Source organism: Rhinolophus sinicus, chromosome 14, assembly GCF_057876585.1.
Source record: "Rhinolophus sinicus isolate RSI-liver-muscle chromosome 14, RSI-T2T, whole genome shotgun sequence".
NCBI classification, from domain to species: domain Eukaryota; kingdom Metazoa; phylum Chordata; class Mammalia; order Chiroptera; family Rhinolophidae; genus Rhinolophus; species Rhinolophus sinicus.
Window position 1 is genome coordinate 596870 of NC_142514.1, and position 17375 is coordinate 614244.

At 55.9% G+C, this 17375-nt stretch overlaps 1 protein-coding gene, 1 non-coding gene and 1 pseudogene across 3 annotated transcripts; all 3 read right to left on the reverse strand.

Annotated features, from left to right (window-relative positions):
* Window positions 1–2593: 2593 nt before the first annotated feature.
* LOC109434780 (uncharacterized) lies at window positions 2594–6176 on the reverse strand. Its single transcript, XR_012497115.2, has 2 exons — window positions 5223–6176; window positions 2594–4666 (listed from the first exon to the last, which is right to left on the reverse strand). It is a non-coding gene; the product is annotated as an uncharacterized LOC109434780 (transcript).
* A 534-nt stretch (window positions 6177–6710) lies between these two features.
* FNDC10 (fibronectin type III domain containing 10) lies at window positions 6711–8921 on the reverse strand. Of its 2 annotated transcripts, none has more exons than XM_074334296.2 (2): window positions 7342–8921; window positions 6711–7005 (listed from the first exon to the last, which is right to left on the reverse strand). In XM_074334296.2, exon 1 carries the CDS (start codon window positions 8730–8732, stop codon window positions 8058–8060), a length of 675 nt encoding a protein of 224 aa, XP_074190397.1. In that variant the 5' UTR covers window positions 8733–8921; the 3' UTR covers window positions 6711–7005; window positions 7342–8057. The 2 variants fall into 2 exon arrangements, with proteins under 2 accessions (XP_074190397.1, XP_074190396.1); XM_074334295.2 differs by having other exon boundaries at window positions 6711–7087.
* Window positions 8922–13445: 4524 nt separating this feature from the next.
* On the reverse strand, window positions 13446–16328 carry LOC148755305 (arginine/serine-rich protein PNISR pseudogene; annotated as a pseudogene).
* Between the last annotated feature and the right edge of the window lie 1047 nt (window positions 16329–17375).

Consider the following 17375-nt stretch of genomic DNA (forward strand, 5'->3'; position numbering starts at 1 on the left):
GTCGGGGATCCAGGGAAGACCCCCAGGGCTCCAGGGCTAGAGGGCAAACAGGTGTGGCGCCCACAGAGCCACCTGCGATGGCTGGTTTTCTCCCCGGCTGGCTCGGGAGTTAACGGGTAAGTTTTCTCCTGGACCCGAGCTAATGCTTGTGTTCTGACGCTCTCCAGGCTTCATTCGGGATCTGTTCAGAGTTTTCAGGGTTTTCTTCCCCCTGTTTTTTCTGTTAAAAGGCCTTTGTTTGCCTGTGAAATCTTTTTTGGAAGCTCTCCTGTGACATTGGCTCGAGCCCTTGTAGCAGCTGACTTGGTTCTTTGGGAACCCGACATTTGTACTAGACGTCAGTCTGATTTGTCTGAAACCAGACTGTCCCATTACAACTGTCATTCAGCCATTTGCCGGGTGTGGAGGGGAGACTGCTCCAAGACTGACCTCTGCCTGACCCTCGAGCTGGACCCTACCCAGAGGGGAGAGGATTTGCTTCTCCCGAGACTGTCTGATCGTAATCAGTTTGTTCTGCAACAAACCAGTATCCCTCCCCTGCCACCTGCTCTGTCCTGGGTCCTGGAATGTTCCGTTGTCCCGACCTGGTCAAGTATGTTAAAGCCATTACCTGCACCTGGGAGTAGTCACGTGCTGGCACACGTGACTGTCTTGTGTCGCCCACTGCAATCCTCTGGTGCCTGCCTAGTGGTGCGAGGGTCCCTTCACCCAGGATGTGCCCCGTGTGTAAGTTTCCCTTGATAAACTAACCCAGTTACCAGACTGGACTGGCAGACTCTTCCTGGGGAGAGTCTTCCACGTATGGAGGTAGGTTTTCAGTCTCGGGGCTTCCCCTGGGTCTGTGCACACTAACACCAGGCTCTTTCCGGAGCAGGCTGTCCCTCCCAGAGCTGGCAATCAGCTGTCGGCGACCCTTCCTTGACCAAGCTGTGCTAGAGGAGACTGGCTGGTGCTGAGCTGTTTTAGGGCATCTGGGCCTGTTGCTCTAGAGAAAAGCCTCTGAAAATGGGGTTTCAGGTACCTGAATATTTTCAGGGTGTCCCTTCTCCAGGGACTCCGGCCACGGTCCCTCCTCGTGCATCTTTAGCTAAATGGACTGATGTGACCAAAAGTGATTTAGACTGTCGGTGGCCTTTATGGGGAACCTCTGAGATCCCGAAACTTACTTTTCTTGAAACCCCATTGGGCTAATTAAAACAAAACAAAAACAAAAAACCACATTGGACAATCACAGCTCTGAAATCGCCAAACTTAAACAGAACACCTATTTTGAATGATATTTTGAGGCTTCCACACGTTACCAGGGACCTGAAGTTGCCTCTTTGCAAAACAAAGTTTTAGGATTAACTGAGGCTAACGAACTTTTAAAGGAGACAAGACGGCCACAGAAGCCTCATGCGCCTCTGCACTGGTGCTGGCTCAACCTCCACCCCCAGCGCGGGCGCGCACGCGTATACACACACACACACACACACACACACACACACACACTCACTCTCACTCTCTCTCTCTCTCTCTCACTCCCTGGCCTCAGGCCCCACCCTCCCCAGCCGGCTGACTTCCACTCCAGCTTCTGGCCCCTCAGCTTTCTCTCACACTCTCCTTTGAACCGATCAGTACCTGTCCCTTTAGAGTTATGTCCTCAGGACATCCTATTAGACCGCAAGTTTCATGTGTCCCCTGGATTAAAGCTGAAGTGTGAGCCACAGTCAGACAATTCCATAGGTGACTGAGGCCCCACAAATTGCTGAGGAGTGGGACACAGTTACTCAGACCTACACGCCTGGCTTTTCTGCTTTTTGTCAGCCAGTTCTTATGCTGATTGATGAAGGCGGGCTCCGACCTGGAGGAGATGGGCCTGATGGGGACATCCTGAAAGGGACTGAGTGAAAACAAACCTGATTTTTGGCAAGATGCTAGAAAACCTGCTGGAGGTCTCCACTGAGCAATTACAGTTGCTTTTCCAAAGGCTGTTTATTACTACACAATTCAGACTTGCTCACAAAAATGTGATGCATCTGCCCACGACTATCACAGTGAGCTTCAGACTGTCTTTAAGGAAAGTTCTGGCCTCCCCTCAGATGCTGACCCTGCTCAGGTAGCCTTTACCTCTGTGTTTACTAAAGGCTGAACTGAGCCCTTTCCCGTCTAGTTCAAAGGCCCAGGATGGAATGGAACTCCACTCCAAATGTGGTTAATTCGGCCAGTAAGCCTGGTCGTACCGTAGGTGAGCCACCTGGAAGTTAGACCGCTAAGATTTTCAGCTCCAGATCTGTGTCCTCACTGTTCTGCCCTGTGCACTTAAGCGATCTCCCTAGCCGCCCACACTCATCCAGTCAACTCAGGGAGACCCTGGCTCTGCCTGAGTCCCCCCACCCCCGCTCCACATCCTGAAAACCAGGCAGTAAGCTTGAGCAGTCGTAGCCACATACTGGAAACGGACGGATTGTTGGTGCAGCCTGGGTTGGGAGAATTGGTTCAGTGTAAGGACATGAAAGCTGGGTCCCTACCTGACACCATATACAAAGACGACCTCTAGATAAAGCACAGATACAAATACCAAAGGCAAAATCAAAACGCCACTAAAAAGATGTAGGGAAATATTCTTGTATTCTTTGGGTGTGTAGGGATCACATAACACCAAAATGATGCAACATACAGAAAAAATGATAGGTCTGATGTCATCAAAACCAAGGGTTTCTTTTCAACAAAGGACACTGTTGACAATGGTAACAGCACCAGAGAAAATATTTGCAGCATCTGAGACGTCAGAGGCATGTGTCCAGAGCTGTGCTGTTCAACACGGCACCCCACACACCTGTGGCTACTGATGGTAAAATGTAGAATGTTTCTCAGTCACCCCAGCCCCATTTCAAGTCCTCAGAACCCACAATGACTAGTGTCCACTGGATTGCATTGTGTTCACCCAAAGACTACAGACGTCCTGCCCCACGTCCCAGCACCAGTGAAGGTGGCCCTATTTGGACAAAGGGTCTCCGCAGAGGTGATCAAATTAAGATGAGGTCGTAATGGGCTAGAGTGAGCCCAGAACCAGTGAGTGGTGTCTTCACAAGAGAAAGGACATTCGGACACAGAGACACAGAGGACCAGGCCATGTGACAGGCCTCTTTGGAGACTGGACTGATGGGTCCACACGCCAGGAACCCAAGGATGGTCGGCAGCACCGGAAACTGGAGAGAGGTGTGAAACACTTTCCCACGGAGCCTCCAGAAGGAACCGCCCCGCTGACCGTTAGCACAATCCTGGTGTATTAAGCCCCCTGCTTTGTGGTAATTTGTGACCGTGGCCCGAGGAAACTAACACAGCATAGATAAAGGACATTTCCATAATTCCAGACAGTCCTGCTCATCTAGACTATGTGTGGAAGTCTTGAAAATGAACAGGAAAAAGTCACAGCCTTGGGAAAATGCAGCAAGAGGAGGAATAAGCTGTGTGCGCAGGGGAAGCGAAAATGGCTGATGAGCCTGGTAAGCGATGTGCGTCCTCTCTGTAGCCAGAAGAAAGCGAATTCAGAGAAGCCCGGGTTTCTGCTGCACTGCCAACGGAGGAGTGCGCGAGAGAACTGAATGATACACAGCCTTCACGAGAAATCAGGAAAGAAAACCCACGGCACAGCTGGCGGGAGCACTAACTGCTCTCATTGAGAACAAGCAGACAATAGTGGAGAAGCTGACTCCCTCACCGAGACAAATACCACACGGTCCCTGAGGAGGACGATGAGGGTCTCCATGGAAACAGTGTGACAATACTGCAGCCACAGTGCTCTTCCCAGGGTGAGGACAAGTGCGTGTGATGGGGGGACACTGGGAATCCTGTGCAAGGGACAGAAACGATGAACATGGCAACATGGATAAATCTCAAAGACATGGTGTCCAGTGAAGACAAACACCAGAAGGTGAACAGCATGACTGTGAGGTCAAAGGAAAAACCGGATGGACGCAGGGGGGCTCCGGGCGGGGGTGAGAATGGAACGGGCGCAGGGAGAAGTACTGGCACCGGGACACTCAGGTGGGAGTGGGGGCACAGGTTCCAGACACCGCGGCCTTGGAGCAACGCTGAGCAGAGCAGAGCCCGGAGTTAGGGGGCTCCCAAGAGCCCCAGGACTGGTCTGTGTTGTGACCCACAGAACAGACTAGGGATCGAACCCCTCAGATTCAGTGTCAGAAAAAAAGGGAATTAGAAATCGTAACATCCCTACAGATAAATAAGGCACGCCAGAAAGATGCGCCCAGAAAACAGATAAGACCCTTGAACCGGTATTTCATCACAAGCTAAATGGAGCTAGAAAAATGGTAAAAGTGACGAAAGAACAACGTGCATCAGAAATGGGGGAAATTTTTACTGAGATGATTGGAAAACAATGAGGATTTGAAAAGACTGCTGACACGACTTAGAACAGATTTCTGAAGGAGGAAAACCTGGGGGTGAGGGCGATGTGGGTGTATCTCGCACACTCCACCTTCAGGAAGTGGGGCCTGACCCCCACCCTGGAATGGGGCCACCACTCCCCGTCTGCCAATGCTCACTGAGGGCACACACCCAGTCCCAGAGAGGTGGTAAGGCCAGGGCGGCTCTGGGTGCCAGCACTCCCTCTACACTCAGGCTGAAGTCCAGACCAGGGTCCCCAGCAGTTCCTCAGCTGTCCCTGAAGACCAAACCAACAGCCCTGACCCCCAATCTTCAGAGCACCAGGGAAACACCGCCCCCCCCCCCCGCCACATTGAGAAATGTTCCCTGTTTGCCCTGGGTTCTGCCTGCTGCCCTTTGTGTCCCCACACCCCCCCACTCCCAGCTTAGCAGCCCCTGGGAGTGCGAGGTCTCCTTTGAGATCTGAATGGCCCCCCAGTGGGCCCAGAGCCCTGCCCAAGCAGCTGTGGGGTCTGGGGAGGGGCAGGCTGGTCTGTATCCTGTACCCTGGGATTATGGCTGGGGCCCAGAGGCGGTCACATGGGGGCACTTGGCCTGGGTCACAGTGACTATGGGGCGTCCTGTTGGTGAGGGATACGTGCTGTGGGTCAGGTTTGGGGGGAGCAGGAGTCCAGAGCTCCGTCTTGCACACAGAAGCCTTTGTAGTGGGTACTTCAAGGAGGGCCCCATGTCTGGAGCTCAAGCAAGGAAGGCCAGGCTGGGGATGAGGTCCTGGGATATTGGGCTGGGGGGTACTTCACGCTGTGACATGGGCTGTAGGTTTATTCACCTACCTGCTGATCTCAGGTAAGCCTCGCAGCAGGCCGGTGCATTAGGCCCTGTTAACGTCTGACGGACGAGACGGGGCCAGGATGACAGCCCAGGTACCTTCTGTGTCTCGGAACCAGAGCAGTTACCTCTAGTCTGCGTCACAACATGGCTAACTTCAGTGTCTTCAGCCCTCCACCCCTAACGAGGCCTCTGCACCCTTCCAGGACACAGGGAAGTCCTTGAGGTGTTAGAGGAGAGTGGCAGGTCACCACAGCGCAGTCCCAAGTGGGCGTGGCCACCAGAAGAGCAGAGGCCTCCATCAGGGAGGGAGAAGGGGGCAGGGAGGCTGGACAGGTGCAGTCCCTACCGGGAGGGGCTGGGAGAGGAGCCTGCATGTCCCCTGTGCCCTGGAAGGATGGTGGGGACATGCAAGAGGAGCAGTTTGTCAGGGAGACTGGAGCACACAAGCAGAAGTGCTAGACAGCAGGTGTAGGCTGGCTCCCAGGCCAGGCTCACACGCTGGACTCTGGGCCTCCAGGGAATCCGTGACACCGAGCCCTGAAAAGGCTTCTCTAGAGGCTATGGGTCAGTGCTGACCAGCCTCTCTCTCTGTGGGCTGACAGGACAGGCCTGTGCCTCTGGCCCATAACGGGCTCCCAAGTCAGGTGGCAGGAGGGTAGGCCTCAGGAACCCTCAAGCTGGCCCCAGCTCTGGAACCCAACTGTGCCCTGCAGCTAGAGGACAGACGCAGGGGGCCTCAGACGGGGGCTGCCAGGGGCTCCCACGTGCATCCTGTGGAAGACACCAGAGTGCCCTTCACACGTGGCCTGGGGTGGCAACTAGGCACAGGGCCCCAGGCAGACGGCATCCCATCTGGCTGCTGGAAGGAGAACCCCTCCCACTCCTGCCCCAGCTGTCCAGACGCATGGCAGCACCCCTCCCCCTCCCTGCAGAGGATGAGTCACTCCAGAGCCTGCCCCCACCTTCTGTTTTTGCTGTCAGGGTCACCCCAGGCTCCAGAATCTCAAGGACAGCTTGGGTGGGGGAAGGCCCATCGGGAGGGTGGGTGGTGATCTAGTGCCAGACACACACAGGAGCCCTAATGTTACCCTGTCCCCCCAGCCCCACCTCTAGCACTGCATGGAGCAGCCTAATTGCTGCTTGTCACAGCTCAAGTGGTTCTCCGGTGAGATTGTGCTATTTCTAACTGCAGCAGGTGACATCCTCCCCCCACCCCACCCCCACCCCCACACAGCAAGCCCATAAGGTGCTTTCCCAAGGTCTGAGAAAGGGCAGCCCAGTACCAGGACACCTCGCCTATCTCTCTGGCAGAGTGCAAGGGCAGGGTTTCTGTGCACCCACTGGGGCTGGCCCCACCTGACTGCACAAACGGTCCAGGCTGACGCTCACTCGAGGACGCTGGAGGAGCTGGAGAGGAAGGGGCCCATCCCTGCGCCCTCCCCTGGTGGCACCCTTCCCTCCCACCTCCCAAATAAGCACACAGACGGTGGTTGTAGTCTAAGAACGATGGACATTGAGACACTGGCACCAGGCTCACACCTGACCAGCGTCACACCAGGGTGCGCAGAGCAGACAGAGGTAGGGAGCGGACGCCGCGGGGGATACCAGCAAGGGCCTGGGGTTGCTGGGGTGAGGGTGGGAGGGGTTAGCCACAGTGACTCCAGATAGCTGGGTCCAGGGTGGTCAGTCAGGAGCTCAGGGGAGCTGGCAGGCCACACCCCTCTCGGCGCTGGGCATCACCAGGCGGTCAGCGCAGGAAGCAACCTTGGCCAGGGGTGCTTAGGTCTGCCCGGGGAGAGAGAAGACCAGGCTCAGTCCACACTGGGTGGCTAGGCAGCGTCACTGGCAGGTCCTGGCTCCTGGCCCCCTGCACAGGGAGGGGGGAGGGGTGCTGTCCTTCATGCTGCGGTTGAGGCTTGTAGACCACAGTGGAAGGTCCACCTGGGCAAGGCTGGCATCTATGCTGCCCACTGGACCCAACACTGCCCTTGCAGACCAGGCTCCCTCTTCCCAGCCCCCTGCCCCCACTCGCCATGGAAAGCCCTCAACAGAGACAGCACACCCAAAGTAAGGGGGGGCCTGGAGAACCGCCAGCTTCCCCCAAGATCAGAGGACACTCACCCCTGGGGCAGCTGGACACCAGGCCCTGCCTGTACTACAACACGGCTCCCAACTTGTCAGACACCCACGTAGAGACACACCACAGGTCGCTGCTTACTGTCGCTCCTGCAAAGCTTGAAGGGGGTTCCAGGGGGGCTCTGGCCAGTCTCAGGGCCACAGACCCCCTTGGACAACACGGGACGGGTTGCTGGCACCTGCAGTGGGCCCGATATACTAAGGCACGAAGCTAACCTAAGCCCACTGGGACGGGTGGGGAGAGGACAAGCTCCAAGGGGGCCTCGAGCTAGCAAAGCGCACAGTGACCAAGCAATGACGACAGCCTGCCTGTCTGGGCTTCCAACTTGGCACAGGCTGTAGGTGCAGGGTGACGACCCCGGGGTGCTGATGGCTCTTGCTAGAAGGGGCTCCATGTCCTGGCGGCCTCTGTAAAGGCCTCTGGAGAGCAGGAACTGAGCTCTGGTTCGGCTGGCACCCCTGCCCAGGTCCAAAGGCCAGTCCTGAGCTGGATTCCGGGAGGTGGAGGCCCGGCTTGAAAGGTAGTGCGATGACTCCAAGGCCCTGACGCCAGCCGCCAGTACCCTGTCCATCTCCAGCGGGCCCTGCGTGAAGATCCTAAGGAAGGAGCAGGAGCGAGGAGGGGAGAGCGGGCGGAGGGGCCTGGGGCCTCCCGCACACCTGTCCGCAGACAGAGCCCCGGTGACCGGCCGCCTCCAGCTTCAGGGCTGCCTGCGCAGGCCCGGACGCCCGAAGGCCGGGTGCATGAGGTTCTCGGTGATGTAGGCCACCAGCAGGCAGATGACCACGAGCATGACGCAGATGGAGCCGCCTACCGCCGTCATGGCCACCACGATCTCCCGCATGCCGGCAGGCTCAGCGGCGAACTCCACGCACTCGGTGGGCCCGGAGGACTCCGGAGCGGCGGGCTCGGCGCGAAGCGGCAGCGGCTGCAGGCACAGGCGGTAGCGCACGCCGTCGTGCACGTCGGGCAGCAGGTAGTCGCGGCAGGAGGCGCCCAGCAGCACGCGCTCGCACGGGAAGCGCGTGTAGGCGCCGCGCCACGAGCAGTTGAGCGCGAAGGCGCGCACGCGGCGCGCCTCGGCCGGCGGCAGGCGCCACTGCAGCAGCACGCTGCGGTTGCGCAGGACGCTGGCGCGCAGCAGGTGGCCGGCCGAGGCGTGCACCGCGCAGCCGGGCGCCTGGCAGCGGAAGCCGCGCGCGGGGCTGCGGAAGCACAGGCGCCCGCCGCCCGCCTCAGGGCCCTCGGGCAGCACCTTGTAGGGGCACCAGGGCGCGTCGGCGGCCGGCTCCCAGCCCGGCGGCGTCGGGGCAGCCGCGGCGCAGGGCGGCGGCGCGCAGGCGGCCAGCAGCAGCAGCAGCGGCGGGGCGCGCATCCTGCGGCTGGGCCGGGCGTGGCGGGGCGCGGGCTCGCGGGCGCACGGGCGCGGGCGGAGGGTCACGCGGGCCGCGCCGCGGCTCCCCGCGCTCGCCCGGCGCGCCGCGCCCTCCGCCGCCGCCGGCTCCGACTCGCCTCCGCGGCCGGTGCGCGTTCCGACCCGGCGCGGTGGCGGCGGGGGCGGGGCCTCTCCACGCCCCGCCCCCTTAACCCTTGCGGGGCCGGGGCCTTCAGGTCCCTGGAGGAAGGGTCTCAGGGGAGAGAAGGCGGGGTGATGGAGGCGCGACCCCGGTCCCTGGCCGCGCGGCTGGGGTGGGCACCATGCCCCTCTGTTTCTCGCCGTGTGAGCGTACTTGGGATCCTGGCCCCGCCAGGATTTCCGAGGCTTTCCGGTGGGCTGTGGTCCGGGTCGTGGCCCCCAGGGCAGCTCCGCGACTGCCCCAAGCTAAGTCAGTCGGGGACGCCGTGCCTCTGAATGGGGAGGGTAGGCAGCGGCCTGGAGCGCGCTGGGCCACGGGTCAGGCTACCCCGTCCCAAACTCGCGGTAGGGACCTAAAGTAAGGGTCCCACCCGCCCTGACTGGGAGGGGGCGAGGACCGAAACTTCCCTTCTCAGGGCTTCTGCCCCTTTAGAGTTGGACAGCACCGACCTGGGAGGGGTGCTGCGCCCCAGGCTTCCTTTGGTGAAAACTTTTTCACTCTTCATACAAAAGAGGCAGCCACAGGGCGGACCACCCTCTGCTCAATCCCTGGGGTAGCCCTCTCCAAGGGCCGGGCAGGGGGTCAGGGCTGGACCAAAGGAACAGACCCACACAAGCCCACCTGCTGCGCCACCCGGGGAGGGACACACACTTTCTCCCACTCTTCAGGACCGGCCCCAAGACCCCAGCCCTTCAGTGCCATCCCTGCCTAGACCTCCGAGCATTCAGGACACTCCTCCAGGCCTGCCTGACCTGACAGCGTGAAGCAGGATAATCTCCCGTTCAGGGACCACACTGGGGCTGGGAGGGGGGGATAGCAGCTGTGAGCTTGCAGGTGTTGTGCTCACTTGGGAGAGGGAAAGGAGGGGCTAGGTGGGCGGCAGTGCTCACTGAGTTCTTGGTCCCCAGCCTCTGGACAGCCATGTCCCTGCACACCCTGCCCCCTGGGCCAGCTTCACTAATTCCTGGTCAGTGCTGGGTCTGAAAGCCTCTACTGGAGCCTGAAGCTCAAGGTCAGATCCCCACCCAGGCCCAGCACACCTCATTACCTGGCCTGGAAGGCCCTGACTCCAACACCAGGTCTCTGCAGCTTGTTGGGACCCTGAGCTAGGTCTCCAGGCCTCTGCATCTACCCTGGAGGTGAAGGTTTGAAGAGGGGCCCTGCTTGCCCCTGCCCCTGGCTTCTCCCTTCCCCCAGGCAGAGAGGGCCCTGGGCTCAGCCCCTGTCCCAGCTTCATGGGGGACTCAGGAGGTCCCCCAGGGAAACAGAAAGGGATGGTGATCTGGGGACCCCCATGTCCCCCCCAACCCCGCCCCCCCCCAGTGTGTAGGCCAGCTTGCTCACATGGGTTCTAGTGGCAGCCTGAGGGACAGGGACAGGGTTGGGCAGAACAGGGGCAGGTGACAATCCATGGAGGGGCCCCATGCTCTCCAGTGGCCCACGTCTTCAGTGCCATGGCATCTGTGGCCTGAGATCAGCTGTGTGACACATCCATCAACCCAGTCCAGAGAGAAGAGAGGACCTGTTCAGGGCTTTGTGCATCCGCCGTTGGAAAGCCAGTTCGATCCAGCCTGACACCACCCCAGGAAGCCTAGTGTGGCTGTGCGAGCCTGTTCTGGGGCTGGGGGCTCAGCTATGCTTGGCTTTTCCTGGTCAGGGTGACTCCTGGTGGGTTGGAAGGGCCAGCGTGGGGCTGAGGGCTCTGCTGCCCCCTCCCTGGGTATTTCCTCTGTCCAGGGAATCTTGCCTAACTTGGAGGGGGGGAGCACTGTGCCCCAAACGTCCCTGTGTGGGATCCCCTGGGATCAAGACAGGGGAGGGCAGATGTGAGAAACCCCACTTCCCACCTGAGGGTTCTGGGTCCATGAAGCAAAGGAACTGTCCCCAGAGACCATGAGGGACCCCCACCCTTAATCCCATGTCGGTACCCACGCACACCTCTGCAGCTGCCCCTGCCAACGCCCATGGGGACTCCTTCTGTAGTCCTACAGAGTCCCAGGGCTTGGCTGTTTGGAGACACAGGAGCCCCAGCTGCCTCCAGCCACAGCCTGCGAGGAAGGATTCAGCCAGGTCTCCTGGCCCCACAGACAGTCCAGCGATGCTGGGTCCACCAGCCCTGAGAGCCTCTGCTGCTCGGAAATATGAGGGCTGATGGGTCTGCGGGAGCACGTGGAGCTGCTGTCATTTCTGCACCAGTAAGGGCAGGCGGTGATCGTCACACGCAGGTACCCGCTGTATCTTTATTTAATGTTTTCTCTAAGTCTATTCACTTTTTCACTTAAAGAATGTTTTTTAAAAGGAGACTTTATATCATGACCATAAATAGAAGCTGCCAGAAAAATTAGTATCAGACTGTCTTGACTTCTCCAGCTTGGAGGCACCAGACTGATTAAAAAGCCTGTCCCTGGAAGCGTCCATGGTCTTTGTCCTCTCTGCACCCCGACTCCTGCCTGTGCCTTTGCTGCAGCCATCCAGGCCTATCTCAGAGCCTGCAGGCCACTGCCACCCACAGGACCCCTGTCTTCCCTGCTCCTACCCAGACTGTCCCCACCATCAGGTTGTCCCCACCTCTGTTTTCTCACCTACAGAGTAAGGACAGACAGGTCCCGTCCCAGGATCCCCGTGGCCTGCTGAGCTCTGAGTATGGGTTTGGGCAGCTTCTCTGGGTTCCAGTGGCTCTGTCAGACCTGGGCAGGTGGGATCACAGTGCTTTGTGGACCTTTAGGAAAGGAGCCCATGCCCCAAGGATCCCAGGTCACAAAGGAACGTGAGCCTGGCTTGGGACTCCCCCCCCCTTCACTTCCTAGTGTAGACAAGTCAAGAGCCTTGAAGGGGATAGCAGTTGGGTACAAAGGGCCATTTGACCACCAGCTGGGTGAACAGACTGATTGCACCTAGTGCAGAGGGGGAAACTGAGGCTCAGAGGGTCCATGAACTGAGACATGAAGCCAGGTCCCACTCAGAGGGCTTCTGTTGACCCAACACCCTGTGGAGGGAACCAGGAAGTGGAGGGACCTGCAGGGCTTGCTGGTGGGTCCCTCCTGTGGCTCCCAACCTTCCCTCCCTCCTCCCAGGACTGGTTAGGACAGACCTCAGCAAGAGGCGGCTTTTGCCTAAAATGCCTTCAGCTGAGCAAAAGGAGTGTGGAAAGCAGAGAGTAGAATTCGCCTGTGTCATTTCCAGGGATCAGTGTGAAGGCATGTGTGCAAGGTCACCCACCACTCAGTTCCATCTGCCTCTTTTCTGCCCTTGAACAAAGACTCATGGTGCTGGTGGTGGCCAGGGACATCAGGAGGGAGGACAAGGGCTGGGCCTTGTTGGGCAGCCTGGTGTCAGGGCATCAACCAGTGGCTGTGCTGGCCCTGCCCACCTGACCCCAACCCACCTCATCTCAGGCCAGTTTACTGACTTAAATCTACTCAAATTCCCTGGGAAATTTTCTGTTTGTCTGATGTTCAGATGTATTGGCGTGAAAATGTGCACTGCCCTCATTCCCGCTGCGTTTATGATTGTATCGTGTCTTTCATTCCTAATGAGGAAAAAAAGCTTCACACGTGCCATGTCCCATTCTTGTCAGGAAAAATGCTACTCTACCCTTCCCTGATGCTTGGCAAATCTGAGCTCTGTGGGCCAGTCTTTCTAAAAGGTCAGCAGGTGAGTTCCCGCCTCTGGGCCTGCAGGGACACTGGAGGGGTGGGGAGGGTACGATTTCATCTGTCCCTGCATCCTCAGAAAGTCCAGAACATTCAGTGTCTGTCCCACCTGTCGGCATGTTGAAACCGGGGCCTCGGAGAGTGGAACCTGTCACCTCCAACTCAGCATTGCGATTGGGTATGTCATGGGGCACATCTTGCCCTGGTAAATGCCATCCAAACTGACACCTTGCCTTTCTGAAGGGCACCTGTGTGAGTTCTTTGTGAAACCAGAAGAAAGCTCTGGAATTTCCTTCTTCTTCCTTCGTACAAAAAGTTATGATGAATCTGTGGTTTTGGAGTCGGAAGTCTGTTTCCATTCATGCTGATGCGGTCTATCTTTTTTTGAACGCGTTGTTGTTAGCATTACGCCCCCAGCGGCACTTGCAGGTCAGCCCCGGGGACACTCGTCTGCTCTGTTCACCGGGTCCCCACGTCCTCTGCGGAGCCGCAGTGCGCATGGCCATGCCCAGGCACATGTATGATCAGTGGGAACCCCCAGAATCCATTCACGTGTCACTTAATTATTTAAAATGTCAGCCTGGGCGCAGGGAGAAGTGGGAAAGGATACAGAATTCCTCCAGGATGTCCTGAGCCTCAGCCCCCTGACCCACCTCTGACCGTGCAGCAGCCTGGGCTGTTCTCCTTCCTCCCCTCCTCTTCCTGTCAGCCGCCCGGCCAGGTTTTACTGCATTTTGGGTTGCTCTTTGCCTCTGTAGGATTCTCTCTGCCCGGTCATGCATTTGAGATGACGCTTTCTATATTTTACACAGATTTTCCACTGTTTCCTTGACAAGGTCTTTCAAGTGATCGAATCACCTCGTTGCTGAAAATGGCACTCTGCTCTCTGAATCGTTGGTTTATTTCATCACCTGATATTTTTTTTTTTAGCAGGGGCAAAATCTGGCTCACAAGCACGACGTGAGAAAATGTGTTAGGTGACCGTCTCTCGCCTCCTCGGTCCCCCCACCCCCACCCCGTCGTCAGCAACGTGTTTTCTTCCATAGGCAGTTATGGGCTTCAGCAGATAAGGGTGTATAGTCTCTCCGCGTTTACAGTCAGAGCATACTAGATGCTCTCCCCTCCGCCTTTTCTCCTTAATGATATGCCTTAGAAACGCACGTGAAAGTTAGGTGGCAGCACCCGTAGATGGACAAGCTTTGCTTTCCGTGTTTTGATATCACACACAAGCTGCAAACACTGTCCCCAACACACTTTCTACACGTGCGCAGAAGTGCTCTGTCCCGGGTCACTGGGTTCCGCAGCCTGGCGTTCAGGTCCCGTCCAGCAGGGGGCGCGCGGCGCGCGGCTGTGGACAGACGGCGACCGCCACCTGCCGGACGCGCAGGGTACTGCTGCGGGCGGCCGCGACTCCTGGGCCAGCACCTCACAGGGTTCTGGGGCCAGTTCCCCTTCGGTCCTCTCCCGTTTCAGAAATGTCCTGGGGGTTATTGCCTTAAAAAAAATACATGAACTTACACGTTTTTAACCTTTTTATCCCTGTCCTTTTTGTGCCCTTGGCTCATTTTCTGTTTTTCTTACCCACTTGTGTTGCCTCAGCCTTTTGTCTGTAAGTTGCAAATACGTAGTTCTCACAGTTTCTGGACTTTGGCTTTGCCTGTAATGGTTCTGCCAGGCAAACACGCTTTACTTTGTACGGTAACATGTGTCGTCCTTCATCAGGCCTGGATTTGGGCTCGTGCTTAGGAAGTCTTTGCGTCCTGAGGCTTTCGTAGTTTTATTTATTCTATGTCTAATTTTGATCAACTTGGGGTGTGTTGCTGTGTAAGGCTCAAGCTTGAGACTCAACTTCATGTATTAAATGGCCTAAGGATTTGTGACACTGCCAGGACCCCACATAAATTCCATACGGTGTCTCTGGGTTCTGCTCTGTTCCATACCATCTTAATTATTAATTCTTGGGTCTGAATACGCTTTATTGTCTGGTTGGGCGAGTACCCCTCATTACTTTTACTTTTCAGGTCCCAGAGACACGTTTCTGGGAAAGGTGTGTGAGACTCAGGCCTGAATAGAAGTCTGGCTGGGAGTCTGAACTCACGCCTCCCCTGGGGCAGTGTGGTCCTGTGTCCAAGGCCCTGGACACTCGGTTCTCTCCCACACCTGACCCCGGCCACGTCCCTCAGCCCCCCTTCTCAGTGTCCTTACCTGTGACACGGGACTGACAGTACCATCTGGCTTGTTGGGTTGAGCAAGGCTTAGGTGTGAAAGCACAAGTAAAGGGGTTAGAACAATGCCCAGGACGTAGCTCCAGTCCTCTGTGCTCCTTTTCGGCTCTAAAACCAGTGCCATCTCCTCTGGCGCTGTTCATCTCAGTGACCACATCTCCGTCTGCTTCTCGTACTTTTGGCAGCGACCAACTGTTTTGTACTTCATGGATCAGCTCTTTGCATTTGCCACCCTTTCTGTTTGTGGCTTTCTTCTTCCTTCAGTTTATCATGGACCAGCTGCTGCTCTTCTTCGTGCTGTGATTCCTCCTCACCTGTGTCATACTCAGAGCCTGTCTCCTGTCATCTGCACTGTCCCCTGAGGGAAGGCACTGCCCGACTGCCAGCCGTTGGCTTCTGCTGTTCATCTTTGGCTACGTAATAGATGTCTTCATCTGTGACACCAGCAGAGTTTCTGTCATAAGAGTTTTTGTTGGCAACACCATTTGATGTTCTTGTCTTCCTCAGTTATCTGAGGTTCAGTTTGCTCTTGCTGAGGAACCAGACATCGACTTCTGGTGACACTTCCACTGCTTGCAGCCTCCACATTCTCAGTGTCCTTGTCACTGTCAAATCCCCTTCTCTGAGGTAAATGAGGACCTTCAGCATCTTCTGTGGCCTTCTTTTGTTTTTTGGACAGTTGTGAAAGTTGTGGTTCCATTCTTTCTTTCTCTAACTTCTTTCTGCTTTTCACGTTCCATCTTTTTAAAACCTTCAAGAATTTGCTAGAAGAGTCTTCCATTCTGTATTAATGTGGAGGCTTCTGCTTCACAGGAAGTGAATGCTGCCAACGCCTGAGTGACACTGTCCTTTCTCTTGGATTCTCAGGAAGTGCCAGAGGTCCTGGAGGTCCTGGCTACCTTGCGATGGGCCAAAAGCAGCCCCACACTGACCATAAAACTGGCTCACTGGCCCCACTGCAAAATTACCAGGTGGCACACTGAAGCTGTGTGGCCGTTCTGGTTCAGTATGTGCCTGTGGTCAGGGTGGATGGCCCGCTGTCCTGACTTTGCTGTCTTCAGGAGAAACAATGTCCACTGGGCCTGGTATGGGTGGTATCCATGACTGACCTGGAGGGGGCAGAGGCGGGGGGCGGGATGCAGTCCCCATTCTGGTTGCTATATTCTGTTAAAAGTTTGAATTTCCTTGAAAATTCCCTTGATTGTTTGCACCAGATCCCACTGTAGACATACCCTGTCCATTTGTCATCATGCTAGTGGGGGTTCTGCCATTCTTTGCTGTCCAGAAGCTTCTCTGGTCAGTACAAGCTTGAGCCAATGCATCCCCGTTAATCAGGATCCTGCTAGTACTGGAGTGACATGCATCCACTGTGGTTGGTTCCAGGGTCATTGCTGCTCTCCTTGATCCCACATCCTGACTTTTAAAATGTATTTGATTTTCTATCTCAGAAGTTCACCTTCTGCTTAAAATTTAGGTTGATTCAGACTACAGCTTGGAACCATAGCAGCAAGATTACTTATGTCGTACTCTGGTTCTGGAACACCGTTGTCACCACCTTTCCCGTCATACCTCTCCAACCACTTCTGCTTCTTCACAAACAAGACCATTTAACTCCATCCTGACATTCTACTTGGATATAGCAACAGATGCCACAGGTTAAGGTCTGAGTCCTATAAGACAGACACACCCCCATAGACACTTTAGACTCTAATCACAAGTCCAGCTTGTCGCCTGTGTTTCTGATCAACTGGCTATAAATTGGAGGTTCCTATAACCCCATTAGGTTTGATTAATTTTCTACAGCAGCTCACGGAACTCAGAAAAACAGTTTACCTAGTAGATCACCAGTTTGTTATCATAGGATAGCACTCAGGAAACAGCATATGGAAGAGATGCACAGGGCAAGGTGTGGGGAAGGGGCACAGAGCTTCCATGCCCTCTCTGAGCACATCACTCTCCCCACATCTCCATATGTTCACCAACCTAGAAGTTCTCCAAACCCCATCCTTTTTTTTTTTAATGGAGGCTTTATTACATAGGCATGATTGATTGAATCATTGGCCATTGGTGACTGAACTCAATTTCCAGCCCCTCTCCCCTCCCTGGAAATCGGGGTAAGGCTGAGAGTTCCAACCCTCTAATCACATGGTTGGTTCCCCTGGCAACCAGCGCCCATCTTTAGGGGCTTTTCAAAAACCACCTTAACACAAACTCTGGTTGAAAGAGTTTTATTATGAATATCAAAAATAAACTTTATGACTCTTTTCACTTATGAAATTGAAGGGTTTTAGGATCTCTTTGCCAGAAATGGAGGTCAAAAAGCAAATCTGGGGGTGGCCAGTTAGCTCAGTTGGTTAGAGCGTGGCTAATAACACCAAGGTTGCCAGTTTGATCCCCACATGGGCCACTGTGAGTTGTGCCCTGGTTAATAAAAAAAAAAAGCAAATGTGTCTTTTTTGTCATCAAATATCACAGTGCTTAAATCAACAGAAGATGGAAGGTAACTTTAAGGATAGATACCAGTGAAAGAGGTAAAACATAGAATTAATCCAAGAAGCCCCAT